The 22,066-nt window shown below is 39.0% G+C and overlaps 1 protein-coding gene across 2 annotated transcripts; it reads left to right on the plus strand.

The window, feature by feature from the left end:
• Positions 1-4,538: 4,538 nt before the first annotated feature.
• On the plus strand, positions 4,539-21,817 carry apobb.1 (apolipoprotein Bb, tandem duplicate 1). Of its 2 annotated transcripts, none has more exons than XM_062437439.1 (30): positions 4,539-4,625; positions 5,586-5,799; positions 6,138-6,170; positions 6,308-6,420; positions 6,525-6,670; positions 6,809-6,956; positions 7,102-7,254; positions 7,601-7,725; positions 7,834-7,919; positions 8,028-8,472; positions 8,590-8,704; positions 9,288-9,434; positions 9,519-9,730; positions 9,857-10,052; positions 10,135-10,314; positions 10,451-10,654; positions 10,770-10,937; positions 11,033-11,238; positions 11,583-11,765; positions 11,850-11,980; positions 12,078-12,288; positions 12,376-12,548; positions 12,945-13,105; positions 13,191-13,300; positions 13,391-13,764; positions 13,891-19,821; positions 19,914-20,025; positions 20,117-20,140; positions 20,293-20,479; positions 20,577-21,817. In XM_062437439.1, exons 2-30 carry the CDS (start codon positions 5,745-5,747, stop codon positions 21,570-21,572), a joined length of 11,325 nt encoding a protein of 3,774 aa, XP_062293423.1. In that variant the 5' UTR covers positions 4,539-4,625; positions 5,586-5,744; the 3' UTR covers positions 21,573-21,817. The 2 variants fall into 2 exon arrangements, with proteins under 2 accessions (XP_062293423.1, XP_062293424.1); XM_062437440.1 differs by having other exon boundaries at positions 4,566-4,635.
• The last annotated feature ends 249 nt before the right edge of the window (positions 21,818-22,066 follow it).

Consider the following 22,066-nt stretch of genomic DNA (forward strand, 5'->3'; position numbering starts at 1 on the left):
ACATTTTGTGTGTAGAAAGGAGCAGGTCTGTTTGTTGACATGAGCATGTAGTAGCACTCGTTTCCTTTAGAATTCAAATCACACAAAAAAAGATATAAATGTACCTTTACCAATCATGTACTAGCAGTGCTTTATATTGTCATGCCTACATAGTTACTGTGGCAGCATATAGTCTGTTTCAGATATAGAACAAAGGTTGTATCCAACACATTTTTTTCAATCAAAGTCCAAACATGTGGTGTGTATATGCATATATGTCTTCTGGAAGGGAACCAAATGTGCAGTGTATATGCGTTCAGGTTCAGTATACTGCACATTCTGTACTTGTGGTGTGCTCTGTTGCAAGAATACAGTCATGTGATATGAGAGGAACTTTCAACGTTCAGCATGGTGATTAGACTACTGTATGTAAGGTCTGCAACTAATAGTTATTTTCATTAGCAATTATTCTGTGGATTCCCCCCCATCAATTCATTTTTGGATCTATAAACTATCTGAAAGATGGTGAAAAATGTAAATCATTGCATGTTTCCCAAATCCCAGTGTGACGATGGTGTCCTCACCAGCAGTCGGCAACATGAAGATATACTATTTATTTTTATAGGAGAATAAATAAACCAGAAAATATTTGCATTTGCAATCAGCAAATATTTTTCATAAAAAATATTTTAAAATTTGAATTATCAAAATAATTGGCGATTAATTGTCTAATCATTGCAGATCTAGAGTGTGTTTGTGTGTGTGTGTGTGTGTGTGTGTGTGTGTGTGTGTGTGTGTGTGTGTGTGTGTGTGTGTGTGTGTGTGCGTGTGTGCATGTGTGTGTGTGTGTTTATGTATACACATGTTGCACAGGTATTTATATGTGTGTATTAGAAACACACACACACACACACACACACACACACACACACACACACACACACACACACACACACACAGGGTGGGATATTTTGTGCTTTTGAGCCAAGTGTCAGTAATGTTTCTATCGTGAAGCAATACCCAACATGGGTGGAATGACCATGTTTCTTGTAGTTAAGTAGATAATCATGTCCTATTGTTTATTAAAATGCGGACTGGACCTTTACTCCTACTATGTTATGTCATACTATAGATTTAGTCTTATAGATTTGCAATGATTACACTGTGGATCTGCAATGATTACTAGTATTTAATATATTAGTATTAGTAATTGCAATATATTTTTAATACTTCTGAACTTAAATGAAACACATCCATACATTCTTATCACTGTATATGTCTAATGTGGTAGGCTTTTGCCTAAGTGCACCATACAAAACAATATCAGAAGTCCATTTTGTATTTTTTTGTTTGTTTTTTATGGCTGGGAAGTTTAATACACTGACCCTTTAGTAATTGTGACTCTATGCCTTGTTTTGTCATCTCAGTCAAATAGGTTACAAAAATTAAACATTGTTTATTTGACCTACTGTGAAAAAATATCTCAAAAACTAATGGGCTGAATAGAATGAGCATTGCTGTTCAGTTTTTACAGGGAGACCATGATCCAAAATATATATTTCATCTGATCATACCTCATTACCTATCACAGACACAAAACTTGGTATACATATTAATGCACAGTGCATACTACTGTATGTAGTATGATGTTGTTGTGATGTTGAGTCTGTTTTTCTTAATGTATATTGCTATTTGCAGGATGAAAACAATACAATAAATACATGCGAAACATGTAATGCAGTAACTCTCCGGTAAATTCTACCATGCTTCAATTGTATCAAAGATTTACTTGTGTCTGATATATTCTCAAAAAAATGTGTTAACCTAGTTGGATGAATGCTGATTAAATGAAAAATATAAATAAAATACAATAGTTTGACTGACTTGTTGGTCCTTAGACTCAATATTTGAACATCAGGATGTTTTTTATGGAAATGGTAGGGTACATTGTATGCTGTGCAGATTGTAAAGTCCCCTGATAAATGTGTGATTTGTGAGCTATATAAATAAAAATTGACTAGACTTGACTTCATAATTCATAAATGTAAGGATTCCTGTAAATGTGAATCTTGTAAGTGTGCATGCATGCATGTATTCTCTATGCTGTGCAGTGTGTCATAAACTTTAATCTATCTACATAGAAGGATTACATCAGTAAGGTTATTACGAGGTTGGTCTAAAGTGCTATGTGTCAGTACCTGATAAAGCTGAAGAACAATATGACTTTGAGTGGACATGGTGGTTTATGACAGTGATAACCTGTGCATGACTTCATTGTGTCTGGACTTTCAGCCAATATTTCCTCAATCAGATTGACGAATAGGTCAGTAAACTGTAGGATTACATGCAATTGCATACTGTATTTTGCAGTTAACAATGTTGCAGGTTAATGCATTAACTTGGGGTAACACGATCCAATCCAAGTATCAAAAACTGGAGTGCGTGTTAATAAATACATATTAACACATGAACAGAATGAATGAAAAGAATAGATGAATAGACAATAATATTGTTGGTTTTTTTTGGAGCATATAATAATTCTGTATTATTTAAATTAATACAGCTTTCTAAAGGGACAAGCTATGCAAAAGATAAATTGAGAACAAACTCATGAAAACTAAGTTACTGAAATTTGTATTTTACCAAAATAATGACAGTAGAAACAGACAGGACACTGAGAGAAAGAAAGGGGTGGCCACACTGCTTTTCAGTGCAAACTGCAGAGCTGACAGTAACTGTGGCCAATCACATCAGCTCCTCTCATCCATTTTAAAACAAAGGCTCTGCCCATCAGGACATGATGACAGCTTGGTTTCAACAGAAAAATATATATGACAGCACAAAAAACCTAAAGTCTGGTTATTATGTCGGTGTATGCTAATGTGTTGTCTTACTGAAGTAAAATTAAAACAAACAACAGACTTATTTGAATTGTGATTTGACAGGATACACATCTTTTAATGTGTGAACTACTCAGCACCACAATCCGCACTGTAGAGATGTGAAATGTGATTAAGAAGTCTCCAGATAAGTAGAGATCACACAGAGCAAAGCATACAGTAGATATATGCACTGTTGTCTTGTACTTCTCACGTGCCACTGTTGCACAGTTTGAGCATACACCACAACCTTTATGGACTTTTAGATTACATTTTAACAATGGCTGAATAAATCAAAGTATAAAATTGAACAGTAACTTACAAAATACCATCAGTGGTCTTGTTGCATTAAACAGTTGACCTTTACCCTGAATGATTGATTAGGCAACTGAGCCAACAGTTGCTCTGCCGCGGGAGAAGACTGCACATGTCTGTCTCCTGTGATAACAGAGTTTATAATCATGGGGGTCATCAGGTGGACAGCAATAATCATTTACTCTTCTTTGATTTGATCATGAGATGAGCGTGGTCTGTTGTGTTTGGTCACCTTCCTTTCCTTTTCTGACTACTTCTTCTTCATTTTCTTCTTTTATTCATCAGCTGATGGAATAAGGAGATGGAATAAGAATAGGATGGCTATTTATAAGATTCCCAGGGAAATGGTGCAGTTGGCTGCAGCCCACAACAACCCTCACACAGTCACAACAAAATAACTCTGAATAAAGACTAAGCTAGGTGGGGAAAAAACAGTTTACTGAAAATACACAAATGGTTACAGAATAAGGCGTTTTTACAAATCAACAATATCTACCATACTGTACTAAGTTTTTTTCAGCACAACTGAACTGGCTCACATCTACCATTGATCTCTTTTAAGTACACAGTACATCAAGAGTTAGATGTTTGATGATTTAGATTGACTTGTAAGCCCATTGTAAGTCATATAAATGAGTGTGTTAACAACAATTATGGCTATTTTACATCAAAGTATCTTCTCCCCTTTAGACCCTCTGAGATCATTGAGAGCATGCAGATGAATTGATTATATTTGAAAGCTGTTGGATGTCGGTGAGGCTTGGAGGGGGTAAACCTCAGTAAACTGGACTCTGCACAGATAGCTTACATCACCATTTAGAGGACTACAGGGATTTAACTAGTATATACATAATTATTTTGATTGTATTCTATTGTAAATAGCACATGAAAAATAATGTATTAAAATAAGACACGATGGATTAGAATGTCAGCAAAATGTCTAAAATCCAAATGAAGCATAAAGTGTTCAGAGTCTCAAGCCCCCTTTGGACTCTATCTGTGTACATGTCTGTCAGTGCAAACACTGAATATCAGACAAACCTCTAAAAAGGTGCCGATGGGGATCTATTGCAACAGGCCATTACACAATGTTCAGATGCGGTTGTGTGATTAATGTACAAAAAAAGATGGATTTTTTTCTTAAAATTTCATTCGCTCTCAAACATTGCATAGTTAATGAAGCACATTTAGAATACAACCAAATATAAGAAAAGGCTTTTGCCAGTCCAAGGTTATCAAATGTTTATTTATTTTTGTATGCGCTGTAGCTGCCATGAACTGGACCGCAGTCCCAAATTAAACATAAAATATTACACTGCATGGACCTTTGAATCTTTGTTGATCAAAGTTCATCATCTAACCTATATTGAAGTTTGGCAAATGTTTTCTCTGTTTTCATTTTGGCTTTGTGGCAGGTGAAGCAGAACAACAAGCATCTAACTTTGTTACAAGGTAATATACTGTAAGTACTAAAATTATTTTAACAGCCACATTCACATGTAAAACATTGACTACAATATAAGTGAATAGTATTATGTTTAATAAATATTTATTTCTAATATGTATTTAAATTATGTGTGTGTCCACAATTGTAACTAAAATGACCAAATCAACGTTTAGTGACTCATTCAGCATTTACATAACAGAAGACATTCTTGAAAGGTGTCGGTTTGTTTTGTGGTTGATATCATCAATGCGTAAAAGCTGATAAGTTTATCATCTTTTGTACCTCTGGGGGGACTTTGTGTTTGGAGCATGCCTTGATCACTCAGTGTTCCTTAATGAGTGCCTTTCTAGTCATATCAGTGACCTAATTTACACTGGAGCTTTTAAATGACTGACTTTGCATTTTTACAGCAGAAGTTCAAGAATATTACCGATTATGGAACAGAGCTTTGAAAATGTTGGACCTTTAATGTTTTTATTGTATTGAATAGGTCATCAGGTCTAACCATGAATCCAGTGACAGACAAACCCACTTAAACCTCTCATTCTCACATCATGAGAAATGTTTTACCCAAATTTTCAAGTCAAACCAGTACATCACAATAAATGGTTTATTTAATGAACTGCAACTTCTTTTACTGAAAAGAGTCTCCACCAAGAAAAAAGCCTAGATATGACTGAAAATGTATTGTAAACATTTTACCCACACAAATGCTCATGGATATATGAATAAATTGGAGGAAATCAAGTATTATAAGCCAAATGATATTTGTAAAGGCTGAACTTAACTTTAATAAAATAAAAATTAATTAAATTATAAAAAGTATCCTATCCAATCAAATATCCCTAATATACATTTAAAAGAAAGACATTTTGAACATTTTTGCAATATTGATCACTTTTGTAAGCGTGTGCTCTGGACAATGAGTATCTTTTTAAACCTTTTGCCTTTGTCCCTCCACACAGGAGGGTGGGGTGGACTTTGAGCATTCAAAGCACTGTCCATGCCTCCTAGTCATCTGATAGAGCCCAGCTGAGGGTATAAAAGTCTCAAGCTGAATCTGAGAAGTCAGTCTCCACTGAGTACTCGCCAACCCCAAAGGAGAGAGCTTCAACGAACCCACCATGGGGGACTCAAAGCTCTGCCTTTTGCTGCTCCTGAGCACATCTGCCTTGGCTTGTGAGTAACTCTACAGTTTGTTCATCTATGATAGCTCATTGTTTTGCTGCACATTATTTTATCAAGGATTTCCTAAATTGCATTATTTCTTCTGTTTCTTTCTACTTCTTCTACTTTTTTTAATTACAAATCCTTAGAGTATATTCCAATAACAATCTGGAATAATATGTTTGTTTGCCACCCATTATGGGAGCCATACTACAATAACTGTGTACTAAGACCTATGGATTAGTGTAGTGATTTTACAGTTTATTTTATTTTATTTCACACACATTCTGATTAATGTCAGTTACATTAGATTTACTAAATAATAAATGATCTCACTTTTGTGTTCACAGTTGCCCAAGATGAAGATCAGCCAACCTGCCTGCGTAAGTTACACCACACTACTTGCTATGATAATCTAACTGTGCAGAAACCCAGACCATACAGTTACATTCATGTTGTGGCACTAACAAAATCACTATTACATGCAAAATCTCCTCTCCACCTTGATTTTCTCTTCTAGTGGCCAAAAGATACAAGACTCTGCACAAGTATGAATACCAATATGAAGCGGAATCTCTGAATACTATCAACGGAGCCTCACAGCTCAAGAACGGACCCAAGGCCTCTTGCACGGTACAAGCAAGCTCTTTTACAAACATCCCCAGTTATCCGATTTTTCTTTCCATTTAAAAAAAGACTGTCAGACATAAGAAAAATGTATTTATCTTCTCTCACAGGTTGAAATTGAAGTGCCCCAGACTTGCAGCTTCATTGTCCGCACCACTGGCTGTAGCCTGAGCGAGGTTGTTGACATGGACACAGACAGCAACCCTGTGTTCAGTCCTGCTCCCGGCTCTGATGCCTTTGCTGCTGAAATGGAGAGGTAAGTTACTCCATGTCTGATATCTCTGATATCAAACTGCCACAACAATATCTACTTTGAAACTTCAAAACCAACTGACCACTTTTAAGATTGTGCACTGATAATTGAATTTAAATAAAATCTCTCATTTTCTTTTAGATATCCTCTGAAGGTTATGGTTGAGGGTGTGTATGATGTGAAATTGTACCCTGAGGATGGTGAGACAACAACCATCCTGAACATCAAGAGGGGTATCATCTCTGCCCTGGCTGTGCCTCTGCTGGAAGAAGACAAGAACAAGAACATGGTACACTGATTTCTCATGAAAATGGCCTGAAAAGCAAAATGTTTTAGTAGCACTTTCCAAAGACTACATTGTTTCTGATAATTAGAGAATGGCTGTCTATTATACAATCTAAATCTATATTGTTTCCTGTAATCATTCATTTAAGCCCACCATCCACGGCATGTGCAAGACCTATTACACCATCAATGCTAGAGAGGACATTGCAACTGACATCAGTCTCAACAGGGATCTGTCCAGATGTGACAAATTTGTCCCAATGAGAGATCACACCAGCCCTCTGGCGCTCATCTCTGGCATGGTAAGACATCCTACAAACAGTGGCAAGTTACAGATTTTGTGACAGCTTTTACACAAGCAACATTTGCTGTCCATCTTGATTTTCAAATGAAAAATCTCCTGGTGCACATAAAGTCATTTTATATTTGTGAGAACAGCAAAAGTCATTTGTGTAAATTAAAAACAATGGGCACTAATGTTAAGTTATAATAATAGCAATGTTAAAAGTACAAGAAAAAGCACATTTAAGCTTTATGCACAGAAATTTGACTAAAAGTACTTAACTGCAGTACAAAAACACTTTGGCAGTTAACCTCTTTAAAGTCAAACAATCCTCAACATTTACATGATGATTTGTCTACTTTCAGCACTACCCTCTTTCCCAGCTGGTCAGAAGCTCCCAGACCTGCAACTACAAGTTTGACAATGAGAAGAAACACATGACCTCTGGCTCCTGCACCGAGAACCACATCCTCATTCCCTTCTCACACAAGTAAGTCCAACCTTACATTGCACTCTATGCCAATCTATACTGATATTTGGTGCGTCTTATCCAAGTGTTATTCAGTACTTTTTAACCAGTAGTGTTTTCTTCCAACAGGGGAGAGTATGGTGTTACCAACACTGGAAAGCAAGCGCTGACCCTGGTTCAGGTTTCTCCTCACAACGACAGAGTCTTTGACCGAAGTAAGCCCACTTTTTTTAATTTTGGTTGTTTTCATTTGTGGTTAATTGTCAAGATTGTCACTAAAGATAAAATGAACTCACTACAACAATGCCGCTTGTGTATCACAGGTGACATTGCCATGGGTCTTCACATGGAAGCTGTTGAGGACAAGACTTTTGTCCAGGATACAACCGCTTGTCTGGACCTCCTGAGAGAACTGGCCACTCTGCCTGAGACCGAGGGTGAGAGGAGGGCCCACCTCTTCCACAAGATTGTCACCATGGTCCGCGGAATGAAGACTGAGACCCTGAGTCCTGCCATTCCTGAGGCTCTTGCAGTGTCCCGTGTCCTGACCTACCAGGTTCTGGCTCAGTGTGGAACTCCTGAGTGCAGCAGTGCCATCATGCAGATCCTCAGGACCTTTGACAGCTCATCTCTGGAGGTTGATGCCACTGTTTTCGCTATGGGACTTGTGTCCAATCCCTCTGCCCTCCTGATCAATGACATGCTTGAGATGGCCAAATACAAGATCAGCAAGCCCATCATGTATGCCCTGAGCAATGTTGTCAAGAGGTGAGTGAAGTTAACCATACGTCAATCAAGGTAGAGACTTACCTGAATTTTTGAGCTGTTGTTTCTAAAATCAGATACCCAGGCTTTGGATTTAAGTATCAATTTTCTCTATAACAGGTTTTACAAAACTGAAGGGAAACTGATCCCTGAGATTTACTCTGTTGCTGAGTTCATGGCAGCCCAGTTGGGAGACTGTTCTGGTGACAAAGACAACACTTTTATGACACTGAGGGTATGTATCTCACCCAAAAATATATATATTTTTAAATGACAGGCTTCATAAGCAGAAATGTAGATATCTACTATATTCAGTTTTGTGTAATTTTGTCCCCACGCATTTCCTTTAATGAATAAATCTTAAATAATTAAAAACAAGATGCATTGTATAAGAGCTTATCTTGAACTGTTTTTAAGGGGACATACATTGAAATCTAGTATAAAAGCATGTTTAAAAGTATATAATAAGAATGACAGATGTCTTATATACATTATCTTTGGAATTACTGCATTCTGAAACTGGAATCAACCATTTTGTACAATAGCAAGAAAATGAGCAAAGTAGTTTTTGATTTAAAAAAAGACTTCCATAGACCTACAAAATGGCACTGTGAAATAACACTGGTAAAAAATGATGCTCAAAGGAGCATACAATAAAGTATATTAAAATGCAGGAAGAATATTAACATTAGAAAGGATTCACATTAAATAAAAGATTCTAACCTTAGTTTAAAGGATGTATCTGACTCTTAAATAACAAGGTTGTCTGAATTTACACTCTGCTCAGTGAAGAGAATGATTATTTTTGTTTATTCTAGGTTATTGGAAACATGGCTCCAGCTGTGGTGCCAGCTAGTCCTGCACTCAGAGCTGCAGTGATCCAATGTGTGAACCAACCTGCAGCTTCCCTCGCTGTGCAGCAGGCCGCCATCCAAGTATACAGGCTGACTCCCGTGCCTGAAGAGGCAAGTCAAATTCGTTGGTTTGAAAGATTATTGTCATATATATTTTTACTATAGGCTCATTTTATTGATCTCTTTTGGTCACAGGGCAGAGAGGTTCTCATGCAGGTTGTCTTGGACAGTGCTAGCCCCATGCAAAAGCGTATTGCTGCATATCTGGTACTTATGAAGGACCCCCAGCCAAGTGAACTGGCTCAACTGACTGTTGCCTTGCCCAATGAACAAGATACACAAGTCAGGAGCTTTGTGATCTCCCACATTACCAACATTTTGTCCTCAACTCAGCCTGAAACCCAAGAGTAAGTGAAGAGCTGATGCAGCCTTATATTGTTTAAATTTGTGTTTTCACCTACCTGGTGAGTAGAATTTCTAATTTGACCACTATCACTAGGATAACTATTATATTTTGTCTTTCGTTCATGAAGGCTGAGACAGAAGATTCGTGATGCTCTGCAAGGTAATGAGATTGGACCTATCATGGACCCCACCAAGTTCTCTCGCAATTACAAGGTTGGATCTGTGGAAGGCAACATGATCTTTGAGGGCTCCAGTTACCTGCCCAAGGAAGTCATGCTTGAAATGACTCTTAAGGCATTTGGCTTTGACATTGACATGATGGAGGTAAACAATTTGGACTATTTTAAAACATGTCGTGATTGAGGTCACCTTTCAGTGAGTTAAATTGTGAATGTCACCTTTACAGATTGGTATGGAGGGCAAAGGATTTGAGCCAACTGTTGATGCCCTGTTTGGAGAGAATGGATTCTTCCCCGACACTGCCCTGAAGACAATGTACTTTGTGTCTGACAACATGCCACTCAGAGTCAATGAGATCCTGCAGAACATGCTGCCAGCTCTGAAGAAGTACAGCATGAACAGAATGGTACTAAGAGTAATCAGTCTTATGTGTGTTATATACATATATGTATAATGCATATATATCAGACTGAAAACCACTGTACTCATAAGGTAAATTGTTTTTACATAAAGGGCTATAAAGTGTGTGCACTTCTGTTTAGGCTAAACAGAACCTGATGAGGGAAGTCGGACGCAACCTCAACAAACTGGTAAAGGAACTGAGCAATGCACAGTCTCCAGAGGCCATGGTGTATTTGAGACTCTTAGGAAATGAGCTTGGATATTTGAAGACCAATGAAATGGAGGAGATGGCTTACTCTGCTGCCATGATGATTGACAGCATGTTCAAGATGGTCCCTACAGATGTAAGTGCAAGCAATTATATGAATTAATAATAACAACAGAATTGATTACATATTTATTATTTGTTTGTTTATCATTTAAATTTCACTGTTTTTTGTGTATTTTTATCTGTCAAAGCTAATGAAGGAACTGATGACTAAGGCTGACAACACAATCTTTGCCCACTACATCTTCATGGACAATGAATTCTTCCTCCCTACTGTCACTGGTGTGCCTCTGAGGGTTGCACTGTCTGGTACATTCACCCCTGGTATCAAGGGAGGACTTAAGATTGCTCGCCAGATGGTAATTGTTCAAAACATATTTTAATGTCACCTGTCATTTTTCTATTATACAGTATCAACAAAACCATTCACATTTCCTTCTATTTTTCCACACAGAGCGAAGTTGCCTTCATGCCCTCTGCTGGCATTGAGTTTGTAACTCAAATTGGCTCCCACATCCCTGAATATGTCAACTCTGGATTAGAGATGCACACCAACATTTTCCACGAGAGTGGGCTCACTGCCAAAATCTCCATGGGACAGGACCAAATCAAGTTGACTATCCCTGCTCCAATGACCCCTACCAAGCTCATCAAAATGACGTAAGCCTAAATTGAACTTCCAAATATTATGCTATTTTCTCCATCTTAAATCCAGGAAACAGGAAGCAGTATCACTAGTTAGAACAAAGCAACATGCAGAAGATGCTTTGCACTCCTTGTTGTAATGCACTTTGTTAATCTAAAAAACCTGAAATATAAAGGGAATAATGTTATTGTCAAAAAAAAGTTGAAGAAAGCAATTTAATTATTTTTTTTTTAAATAATTAAATAATTGAGGGGATTTTATGTCTGTGATTATGGCCATTTTAACTTCAAAATAATGAAAACAAAACAAAACACTCATAGCTCAATTTTAACTCATTCACAATTTATTTCAAATTTAGAAACAACCTGGTGGCAGTGACTGGATCAGAGGTGAAAACAATCCCTCCCATTGTGATGGACAAGGTTGATGTTAGTGAGTGTACTCCCTTCTTCACTGGAATGAAATACTGTACTGCTCTGAAGTACACTGATGCTTTCTCTCAAGAGACAGCCCCATACTTCCCCTTCACCGGAGACAGCAAGTAAGCAAACCATCAACAAATAATTGCCCTTCTAAAATAATTTACCTAAGAAATACTGGCTAATTTATTGAATTGTCTTCATAGATTTGCTGTGGAGCTCCACCCTACTGGTGAAGTCACTGAGTACACAGCCACCGTTGCCTATGAGCTCCTCAGGGAGGGAGAAGAAGGCAGGCAGAAGGTTGACTCTGTGAAGTTTGTTCTGAGGGCTGAAGGTAATGTACAGTACTTGAAATTCCTTAAACCTCATCACTGGCTCAATCTAGAGAAGCTTTGAAATGTAATACTACTGTCCCGGTTGGTCGGCAACAGGTGTGGAGCCCACAGAAGCCAGAGCAATCATGAAATATAACAGAAGGAAGAATGTCATCACAGCTGACTTCCAGATCCCCGACTACGATGTGGAAGCTGGATTCAGACTGGGTGTTGTTGACGGAAACACCAAGGGCAAAGGAACTCACTCCATCTCTCTTGACTTGCTTAACAAGAACATCCCTCAGCTCTCCTTGGTTGGCCGTGCCAGGTAAGAAATTAGCCATGTATCCACACAAACAACATAAATGTCACACTTATGATTTAGATTATGCTGACTCACTGGTAAATGTTTCAGTCTGAAGGCCATGAAGGAAGGTATGCTGCAAGTCCAACTTCTTGTCCCCTCAATCAAAACTGATGCCACTTTCACCGCTAACCTGAAGCGTGAAGAAGAACTGGAATTGGAGCTTGAGAGTGACATCAAGGTCATGGATGCCAAGTCTGAGCAGAAAATTGCAATGAAATATGGTAATGTAATTTTCCAGTTACTCATTTTTTCAAAATATTAATTAACAGTTCACTTAGTGGCTGCCTACTCCTCAAACAGGGGAATATGATGTTTTTAAATTACCGAATCTGGGACACAGAAGCTGGCTATAATGCTGATTAGGACCAGGAGATTCCACTACATGAATCTATAAAAAACGAATTACATGATGTTATTGATTATTTAAAGGTGTCACTCACCCGATTTCAGGGCAATCAATGAGATAGAATAAAAACAGATTTGAAACATGCCATTTTGCCTGAGGGGATAATGCCAAATTTTGTTTACAGTAAGAGTAAGTTTACCCTTAACTCTAACCTGGATTTTAAAAGGATATTTGCACATCTCTGATGATTCATTGCTCTCTATTCTTACAGATGCCAGCAAGATTGAGGTTGAGATCAAGTCTGATGTGAATACTGAGACTACCATCTTGCCAAATGCTGATGTGTTTGAGAAGTATGGCAACCAACTTCTTGACACACAGGTGGGCCAGACCGACATGAAAGTCCGTCACATCTTTAAGAAGTTTGTGGAGGTATGACTCTTAAATGCAGTAATTATTCTGATTTTCATGGATAAAATGTGAAACAAGCATAAAACAAGAATTGTCTATTTCTTAGGCCGCAAACACCTACATGGACAAGTATGGTGCTGACATCCCTTACATTCAGAACTTCAGAGTACCTGATATGCCTGAGATTTCTCTGCCGGAGAAATTGTTTATGAATACGTAAGTGTAAACAAGTTCATGGTAATTCTTTAAATTATCTCATTTTATTTCCAAAAATATTAATGCATTTTACATCTGTGATTTTAACAGTGAGGCAAAGGCTGTCTACTACTTCAACAATGAGCGCTTCACCATTACTATCCCTCTCCCACTTGGAGGAAAGTCAACAGAAGAGCTCAACTTCCCACCAGCTTTAACCACACCTCACGTGTCTCTGCCCCAGTTTGGACTGGAGATCACGTCCATGGAGATTCCAATCCCAGAGCTTTTTGTCCCTGAGAGCCTTACTCTGTCTGTTCCTCTTTTTGGCAAAGCTGAGCTTTCAACTCTGATGAAGAGCAACCTATATGACATGGAGGCCTCAATGGCTGCCGGCAAAGATGTAGTGGAAACACCTAGCTACTCAGCTAAGTTTGATGTGAAAGGAACTTCCCCAGTTGACATTCTGTCAATAAAGATTGAAGGTATTTCGCAGTAAATTTCGTAGTGTTTCACTGAGAGTTATATAGATAAACTGTTTGTGTTTTGTAATATAATTCTGCTATTGATGCAATAATCAGTTATCTTTTCTTCTTGTGTGTTTTATTTAGGCTCTGGAATGTTAGCCACCACTGATTCCATCAAGGCCCACGTGAAAAGCTCTTTGGCCCATAAATTTATTGAAGCCAGTTTTAGTATTGTTGAAGATGCAACCATCACAGACAAAATCAATTTGAGATCAAGCAGCAAGGTTGAAGCCACAAGTCCTTTCGGTCTCAACATTGCACTGGAGCACACTGGTATGACTGTAGTCAACACTGAAGAAATCTTTGCCAATAGCAAATTTGATGGAATGTTCAATGCAGGGCCCCTCTATGGCAAGACCATTTCAACCCAATCGTTTAACATCCTCCCATTCAGGCCAGAAGCAAAGATCGATTCTTCTGTTCAGTTTGACTCCACGATGGTTAAGGCCGAGAACACAATTGCAGCAACCCTTGTTAATGGTGAATTCTCAGTTGTGTCCAACACCAATGCCTTTGATAACACCTTGACCCATGTTGTTGACCTTTCCTTCAAAGACAGCAAGCTGTCACTGAAATGTGATGCCAGTGCTCTTGCTCTTGGTATGACAATCCGCAACCAGGCTGAAGCCTCTGCTGGTGCTGGTGAAGTTGTCCTTAGAATGGAGACAAATGCAGACCACTCTGAAAACCGTGTTTACTCTCTGCTGACTGCCTCTCTTGATGTCAATGGTCTGGCTGTAAACAGTGATGCCACTGTGAAGCTCCTTGAGAATGAGGGTACTCACAAGATAACTCTGACAATGAACAAGGATGGTTTGACCACAAGTGGAACAACCACCCTCCAGAGCCCCCTGTCCCTGGAAAACACCTTCAGTGCTGGGCTTGATGCTTCAAGGGCTACTCTATCCATTAACAACAAGGCTGCAATGCGTGACATCAAGGTTGATAATGCCAACACTCTGATAATTACTCTCTCTAGCCTTGACTTCAACTCAAAGGCTGAAGCCACTGCTAGTGAGTATGCCTCTTACACTCATGATATCAACATCGACCTGAAACCTTACACTGCTTCTGCCAATGTTAATAACAACTTTAAACTTCTGGCTGCCCACTTCATGAATGAGGCTCAACTGCAGGCAGAGCTTTACAAGATGGACCTGACTGGAAGCCTGAAAGCCATCTATGGTGAGGAAGAGATCAAGCACACCTATCAGGTTAACTATGCTGATATGACTGCTAACGCAAAGTGCAGCACCACTGGAAAACTCTTTGGCACCCACATGAGCCACAACACTGAGCTTGAAATTATTGGTCTTGCTGCCAGGATCACTAACGATGCCCGCTTCAACTCTCAGCCAATGCGCTTTGACCATACCATCCGTTGCAGCATTGTTCCTTTTGATTTCAACCTTGATGCCATCTTCAATGGTGATGGAGACATGACCATGTATGGAAAGCACAGTGCCCAGCTCTATGGCAAGTTCCTCGTCAAAGCACAACCCCTGGCTTTTGCTAGCTCACATGAATGCAGAGCATCAGTCACCCAGCAGCTAGATAGCGGATTTTCCCTGGAGACCACATTTGTCAACAAGATGGATACTGTTCTGTCACTTCAAGAGCAGAAGACTAGTTTTACAGTGAAGTCTAAAATGAATGAGCATGCCTTTAATCAGGACATGAGTGTTTACAACACTGATGAAAGAATTGGAATGGAAATGTCTAACACCATCCTCACAAACATTCTCAACACAGACTCCATAGACAACCAGGAATTCACCATCTCTGGCTTCCTTAAGTATGACAAGAGTACAAGCAGTCACATAATCCGCTTCCCTATAATTAAAAATTATCCTGTCATCTTGGAAACCATCAAGGATGTTGTTGTGCATATTGCAGAGGCACTGCACAACTACATCAACAAGGAGGAGATAAGGGCTAAACTTGAGGCTTTTCCCCAGTATATAAGTGAATTTGTTTCTCAATTGAATATAGATAGCAAGGTCATACAGCTTAAGCAGTATTTCAATGATTTTACCCAACAATATGTCATCTCCATGGAGGATGTAGAAGCCTCTTTGAGAAACCTGAATGCTGTTGTTGCAAAAATGCTCACTGATATCTCTATTTACATCCAAGAATTTGCTGATATGATGAAGGAGATTATTGCTCGTGGTGGCCTGCCTGAATCCCTTGATTTTGACATCAAACCTATGGTATTATATGTGATTGATACAATGATGGAGATGATCCAGCAGATTGACCTGAAGGGCTCTAGCATTACATATCTGCGTAATATTGACAACAACTACGAAATCATGTTTAAACTGCAGATGTTCCTGAAAGAGATGAAGAGCTTCATTGAGACCTTTGACATGTCCACACACATTGCTCAGCTGAAAAGTTACATTGACAAACTGGTGAGTCAGATTCCCACAGATTTATTCAGTGACACAGCAAATTATATTACCAAAACAATTCAGGACCTTGACATTGTAGACAAGATCAACACATTCTATGCCAAGATGAGAGACTTGATTGTAAAGTTTGAGGCTGACAAGAAGGTTCAAGCTTTGCTGGAAAAGGTTGTAGGGGTCATCAAGCAGTTCAAAATTGATGAAACTACTAGAGCTGTAGCCAAGATGGTGAAAGACGCAGAGATCCCTACTATATTCACAGAAGTCCTCGAGAGTACTATCTCTTATTTGAAAGGAACCAATGTGAGGGATATGATTGAACAACTGAACAACGGTATTGAATTCATTGTGGAGGAGCTGAAGTCATTGGATTATAATACATTTGTGGATTTGGCCAATCGATTTATTGCTAAGTACACAACATACATAAATGAGCTAATCAGGTCTCTTGAAATCCCTCAGAAACTAGAGGCAACAAGAGATTTAGCCAACTTTGTCCTATCCTCTGCTAGAGGCTTCATGGATCACCTGAGAGAAATCAAAGTTGCAGAAATGATGAAATCAGTAAAGGAGATGATTGACAAGGTTGTGTTTGATGACCTTAAGAAATTTGTCTCAAATCTGGATGTCAAACGTGACATTGCCGCTTATCTGGAGGTGGTGAGCATATACTACACACAGCTCATGACCACTGTCACCAATACGTTGAATTATATTGTTGACATAATTAAGAGGGTCGCACCTGAGCAAAAGTTCATCAGCGAAATTCATCAGATCTTTGATGTTCTCATTACTGAACTGAATAATGCTGAGCTGAACACACCATCCTTCATTGTTCCTCTCACTGATCTCATTGTACCTTCCATAAAGTTCAGGATGGATGAGCTTCAGCAGTTTGAAATTCCAACACAACTGGACATCCCTGAGTTCACCATCCTGGGCTTCCACACTGTGAAATCCACCACAATTTCCTATGATGACATGAAGCAGAGAATCATTGAAATAATTGATTTCATTGTAAACTTTGAGATCAAAATGGTTGATGTGGAAGCTTTCTTTGGAGACCTAACACTGAACTACCTACCTTCCTTGCCTGAAATAAACCTCCCAGAGATCACTCTTTCTGACATCTCATTCCCTACCATTCCCGAATTTCCTGTAGAAAAGTTAGTTAAGTCTCTTCAGGTTCCTGAGCTCAAACTGCCAACTATTCCAACTGAGATCACAGTCCCATGCTTTGGTAAACTCTATGGTGAGATTAATTTCCAAACTCCCATCTACACTGTCAAGGCATCTGCTGAGTTCCAAAACTCTACTGAGAACGAAATGACACCTAAGTTCACTGGATTCATTACTTCCCAGGGCATCTCCACATCTCCAAGTTTGGAAATTCTGAATTACAAACTTGACTCCACTGCTCACATTGCACTCCCCAAAATGAGCCGTGTTGTTCTTGCAGAGACTCTAAACTTCAACCATCTTGCTATTGGAGTTAAACATCGGGCATCTGTTACTCTCTATGGCCCATCAGCCCAGGCAAATGCCGAGACTGCAATCAAGGTCACCACTAAAAGTGTCACTGCTGACTTCAAGAACACAGCCTTTATTGCTATTGAAGGGGGGGTATCTGCCACTCTCGATACAACTTACCATCATTTACTTGACCTCCCATGGGACATTAGAAATGAGGCCACTCTAACCCAGAAAGTAATGGCTCGCCAAGTTGGCTACACCCTCACACTAACAGTTGACAACATAGTCAAAGTTGATAGTGACGAAAGCAACCACAAGAGCAACCTAAATTTGTCATTCACTCCTACCATTGTGACACTAACTTTCTCTAGTGACACAGACTCTACAATCTTGAAGATGAAACAGCAAATTAATGCTGAATCTGGCATCCTTACCTACTTCAAGTTTAACATCCGCAATGAGGCAGAGGCACCAATCATAAAGAACAGTCTTGTTGTGGCATCTGGACATGCTAATCTTTTCGATATGAAGGTTGAGCTGAAGGCAAACCATGATACAGAATTGTATGGTGCAGTAACTGGAGTCCTGTCCAATGAAATCAACATTGTAGTCCAACCTATCGAGTTTATCTTTGAATTCCAAAACAAAGGAAATGGCAAGGTCAATTATTTCGAAACTCTGACTGCTAAGATAGATCTGCAGAATGATTATTCAGCCATCTTCAAACCCGACAGCCAGCAGATGAACACTGTAGCTCTGGCTCGTCTTAATCAGTACAAAATGTTCTACAACTTAACTGTTGGTAATAACGAAAATGAAGCTGGTGTCTTTGTTGCCATGGAAAGTGAAGCCAACCTTGACTTCCTGAAATCCCCCATCAGCCTTCCTGAGTTTGATCTGCCTTTTATTGACTTCCATACTCCAGCTATCACTGACCTGAATTTGTATGAGCAGACCGGATTGAAGCACCTTTTGACTACCACTGAACAGACTGTTGATCTGGATGCCAAGATAGTTTACCAGAAAATAAAGGCTGCCCCCATTGTTGATATAATGGGTCTGATCCAGATTGCCCCTATGAGTAACATGATCACAGAGCTGTCCTTGAAGTCTGCCATCATTAATCTGAATGTCAATGCTGGACTGTATGCTGAGGATGATCTGGTATTCCGTCTGGGAGCTACCACCACTTCTGTATTCGAGAGCCTAAAAGCCAAACTCGATGGTACCACCAGTCTGACCACCAAGAGAGGAATCAAGTTGGCCAATTCCCTGTCCCTGGAAAATCGTCACATTGAAGGCACTCATGACAGCACGGTCAGTATGAGCACTGAAACTTTTGAAACTGCTGTCTCTGTGACTACTGTTGCGAAGATTGCCCTCCCTATACTCAACCTGGAAGCAAACCAAAATCTGGTTGCAGACACTACAACCAAAGCAAATGTTGTTTCCACCTTGACAATGAAGGGTGATTTCAACATCCCTGTGATCAAAGCTGTTGGAAATGCAGAGGCAGACCACAATCTGAAGCTGGAGGGAACAATTGAAGATGTTTCCATGGAGTCAACAACTAAGGCAAAGATGGATGGCACAGTGCTTGAAGACTACGTAGTTTTGGGAGTCCTGGGTAATGATGTCAACCTGTTCCTGAATTATGATGGCCTACGTTCCACCTCCAAGATCATTGCTGATGCCAAACTTAGCCATGCCACCATCCCAGTCATCGCCATGGATATAATGGAGAATCTTGCTGTTGAAGCCTCCCTGAGCCGTGTATATGCAGTGCTGAAGTATGCTGGCAACAATGAAGTAAACCTGTTCAATTTCAACACCAGGGGGAAGCATGTGGCCCAGGCTACCATTGATCTTGCACCAGTGTCTTCCTTGACTGCTGATATTGAAATTGATATGTCTCAGCCAAGTGACCTGGGTGATCTCACCATCTATGAGAAAACTGTTGCTGAAGTGACAGCCGCCAAGCAGAAGATCTCTACAATTACCAAGTTTATCAGCCCACTGTACACCACAAGCCAGATAGCAGAAGTTGAAGGCAATGCTCCAGTCTTCAAAGTCACCTTCAAGTCCTCTGCCACATCTGTCATTGTGTTCTTGGAATATGACATGGATGGTGAGCTGTTTAAATTATTTTACCATATTTAACTGTTTATGTTGCAAGCATTTCTGAGAACAAAATCTTACAAAAACAATTTCTTTCAAAAGCTTTTACCACAGTAAACTTTGAGAATGAAGCTCTGAGCATGAATAGCAAGGTTGTCCTGACACACGCTGACCTGACCATGGATGTCAATCATGTCATTGCCCAAGCCTTGAGGTAACATTCTGTGTTTGTTTACCAATACATTTTAAGAAATTGCCTCTCATTTTTAACGTTTAAAGTAATTGTCAATTTTTTCAAATTTTAGGAGAAAGCGCCAAGTTGATGACAGGTAAATATTTAATCTTTTTTTTCTAAATTTTCCATTTTCGATAATTTATTTAAGCATATAAATCAGATTACTTGATGTTAAATCACATATCAATAATTAATTGATAATTTAAAAAAAAATGTAATGTGTGAAATGTTCTTTCTCTCTCTCAGTGTCTCTCGGCAAACATTGAATGTGGACATCACCAGTCCAACTTTCACTGATATGAATCTTCGTTACGCTGCTCGCAGAGATGGTATCAGCGCTTCAGTATCTACTCCATCCACTGGCTTCCTCGGCCTTCAGTTCAATGGCAGAATCCCATCTCAGATGAGTGCAAGATTCTATGGTCGTTATCCTGTGAGTATCATTAACATGACCATTTTAATGGCATTACAAAGTAGATACTAAAATCCTAATCACACTAAACAACATTTTCTTGTGTCCTATTCAACAGTCTGCCCCAGAGGTTGATGTTGACATCTTGGTCATCAGATCATCTTCTAAGGATGCTGATAAGATGAACCTACAGATTTCCTACAACATGGAAGCACCCAAAGTGATTCTCTATGAACTGAAGACAAGATTCCTTTACATCATCTCTACATTCAGAGTGTTTGCTGACAAATACCAGATCACAGGGAACATGGAGGAGTTGATGAACTCTTTTGTTAACCGCATTCATGAGGTCTATAATGATGCCATCAACTATGACCTTCAAATGAGCCAGCTGTCAATTTTCTTCAGGAACATCATTGTCCAGTACCAGAAAACTGTCCAGGTCTTCCTGGATGCTGTAATCAAGATGTTGAGGGAGACCCAGTTTAAAATGCTAGGGTCTGAAGAAATGACCACTCTCCCTGAGGTCCTGAAGAAGCTGACCAGCAGCATTGCTGCTATGCTAGATAAAACTATCAAGATTATTGCTGAGAATACAGAGTTCTATTATACCTCCTTTATTGAGAATATCAGCAATGTGAAATTCCGCATGCCAGTTGGTGATGCAATTAATGGAGTCCAGATCATAGATCAGGTGAAAATAGCTTTCAAGAACACCTTTGATGAACTGGTGAACTTTGTGCAAAATATGGAGAGTCTTGATACAATGCTAGTGAAGATAGGTGACACTCTGAAGGCTATTGTTGAGAAATCTGGGGAGTTTGTTGATTCAGTTAAGTCTGACTATTTAGATGCAGTGTTCATCAACATCAATGTCCTCTATCGTAACCTTATCATAACCATAAAAAATGTTGTTGACGAGATCTCTGCCCTAAATATGGAGCAACTCAACAATGCATATGAGTACATTATTGACATGTTCATCTATGTGGTGGACCAGTTCAATAACACTGTTTATGGTTTCCTTCAGCTAGCTTCAGAGGAGGCTCAAGCCTACGTGAAAGTTAGTGATGGAAGGCTTGAGATTGACCTTCCATTTCCCTTCCAACAGTGAAGAACCCTCACAGACTGAAGCATAAGTCAATATGAAACACTACCACCTGTTCAAAATACATGCTTGGAAGGAGTATGGACAATTAACTCTTTAACCATATTTATACCAACAAGTATAACAAAGACACCTGTTGTATCTTTTTAATTTAGATATTTTATTGTGTACATACATGGAAAATGTCATCTTTTGCTAAGATTCGCCTTTCTGCAAAGAATGAAAAGCATCAATAAAATACATTAATACTATCTATAAACGTCTGATTTCCTTATTCATGTTTTTTCGAATTCAGATCCACTCAGTCTTTTATCCAAGTTAGTGGACTGTTTCCATGAATTTCCTGATTTCTTTAAGCCATAATTGTTTTGGTACCGTATCATTTAGATAATAATCTGCAGAATTGATTGAGCTGATTCAACTAGACAGTAAAGTCATTAATAAAAAGTTAATATTAATAAAGAAAATGTATATTTTTTCATCTAAATATTCAGTGGGGC

Source organism: Scomber scombrus, chromosome 17, assembly GCF_963691925.1.
Source record: "Scomber scombrus chromosome 17, fScoSco1.1, whole genome shotgun sequence".
In the NCBI taxonomy this organism is placed as follows: Eukaryota; Metazoa; Chordata; class Actinopteri; order Scombriformes; family Scombridae; genus Scomber; species Scomber scombrus.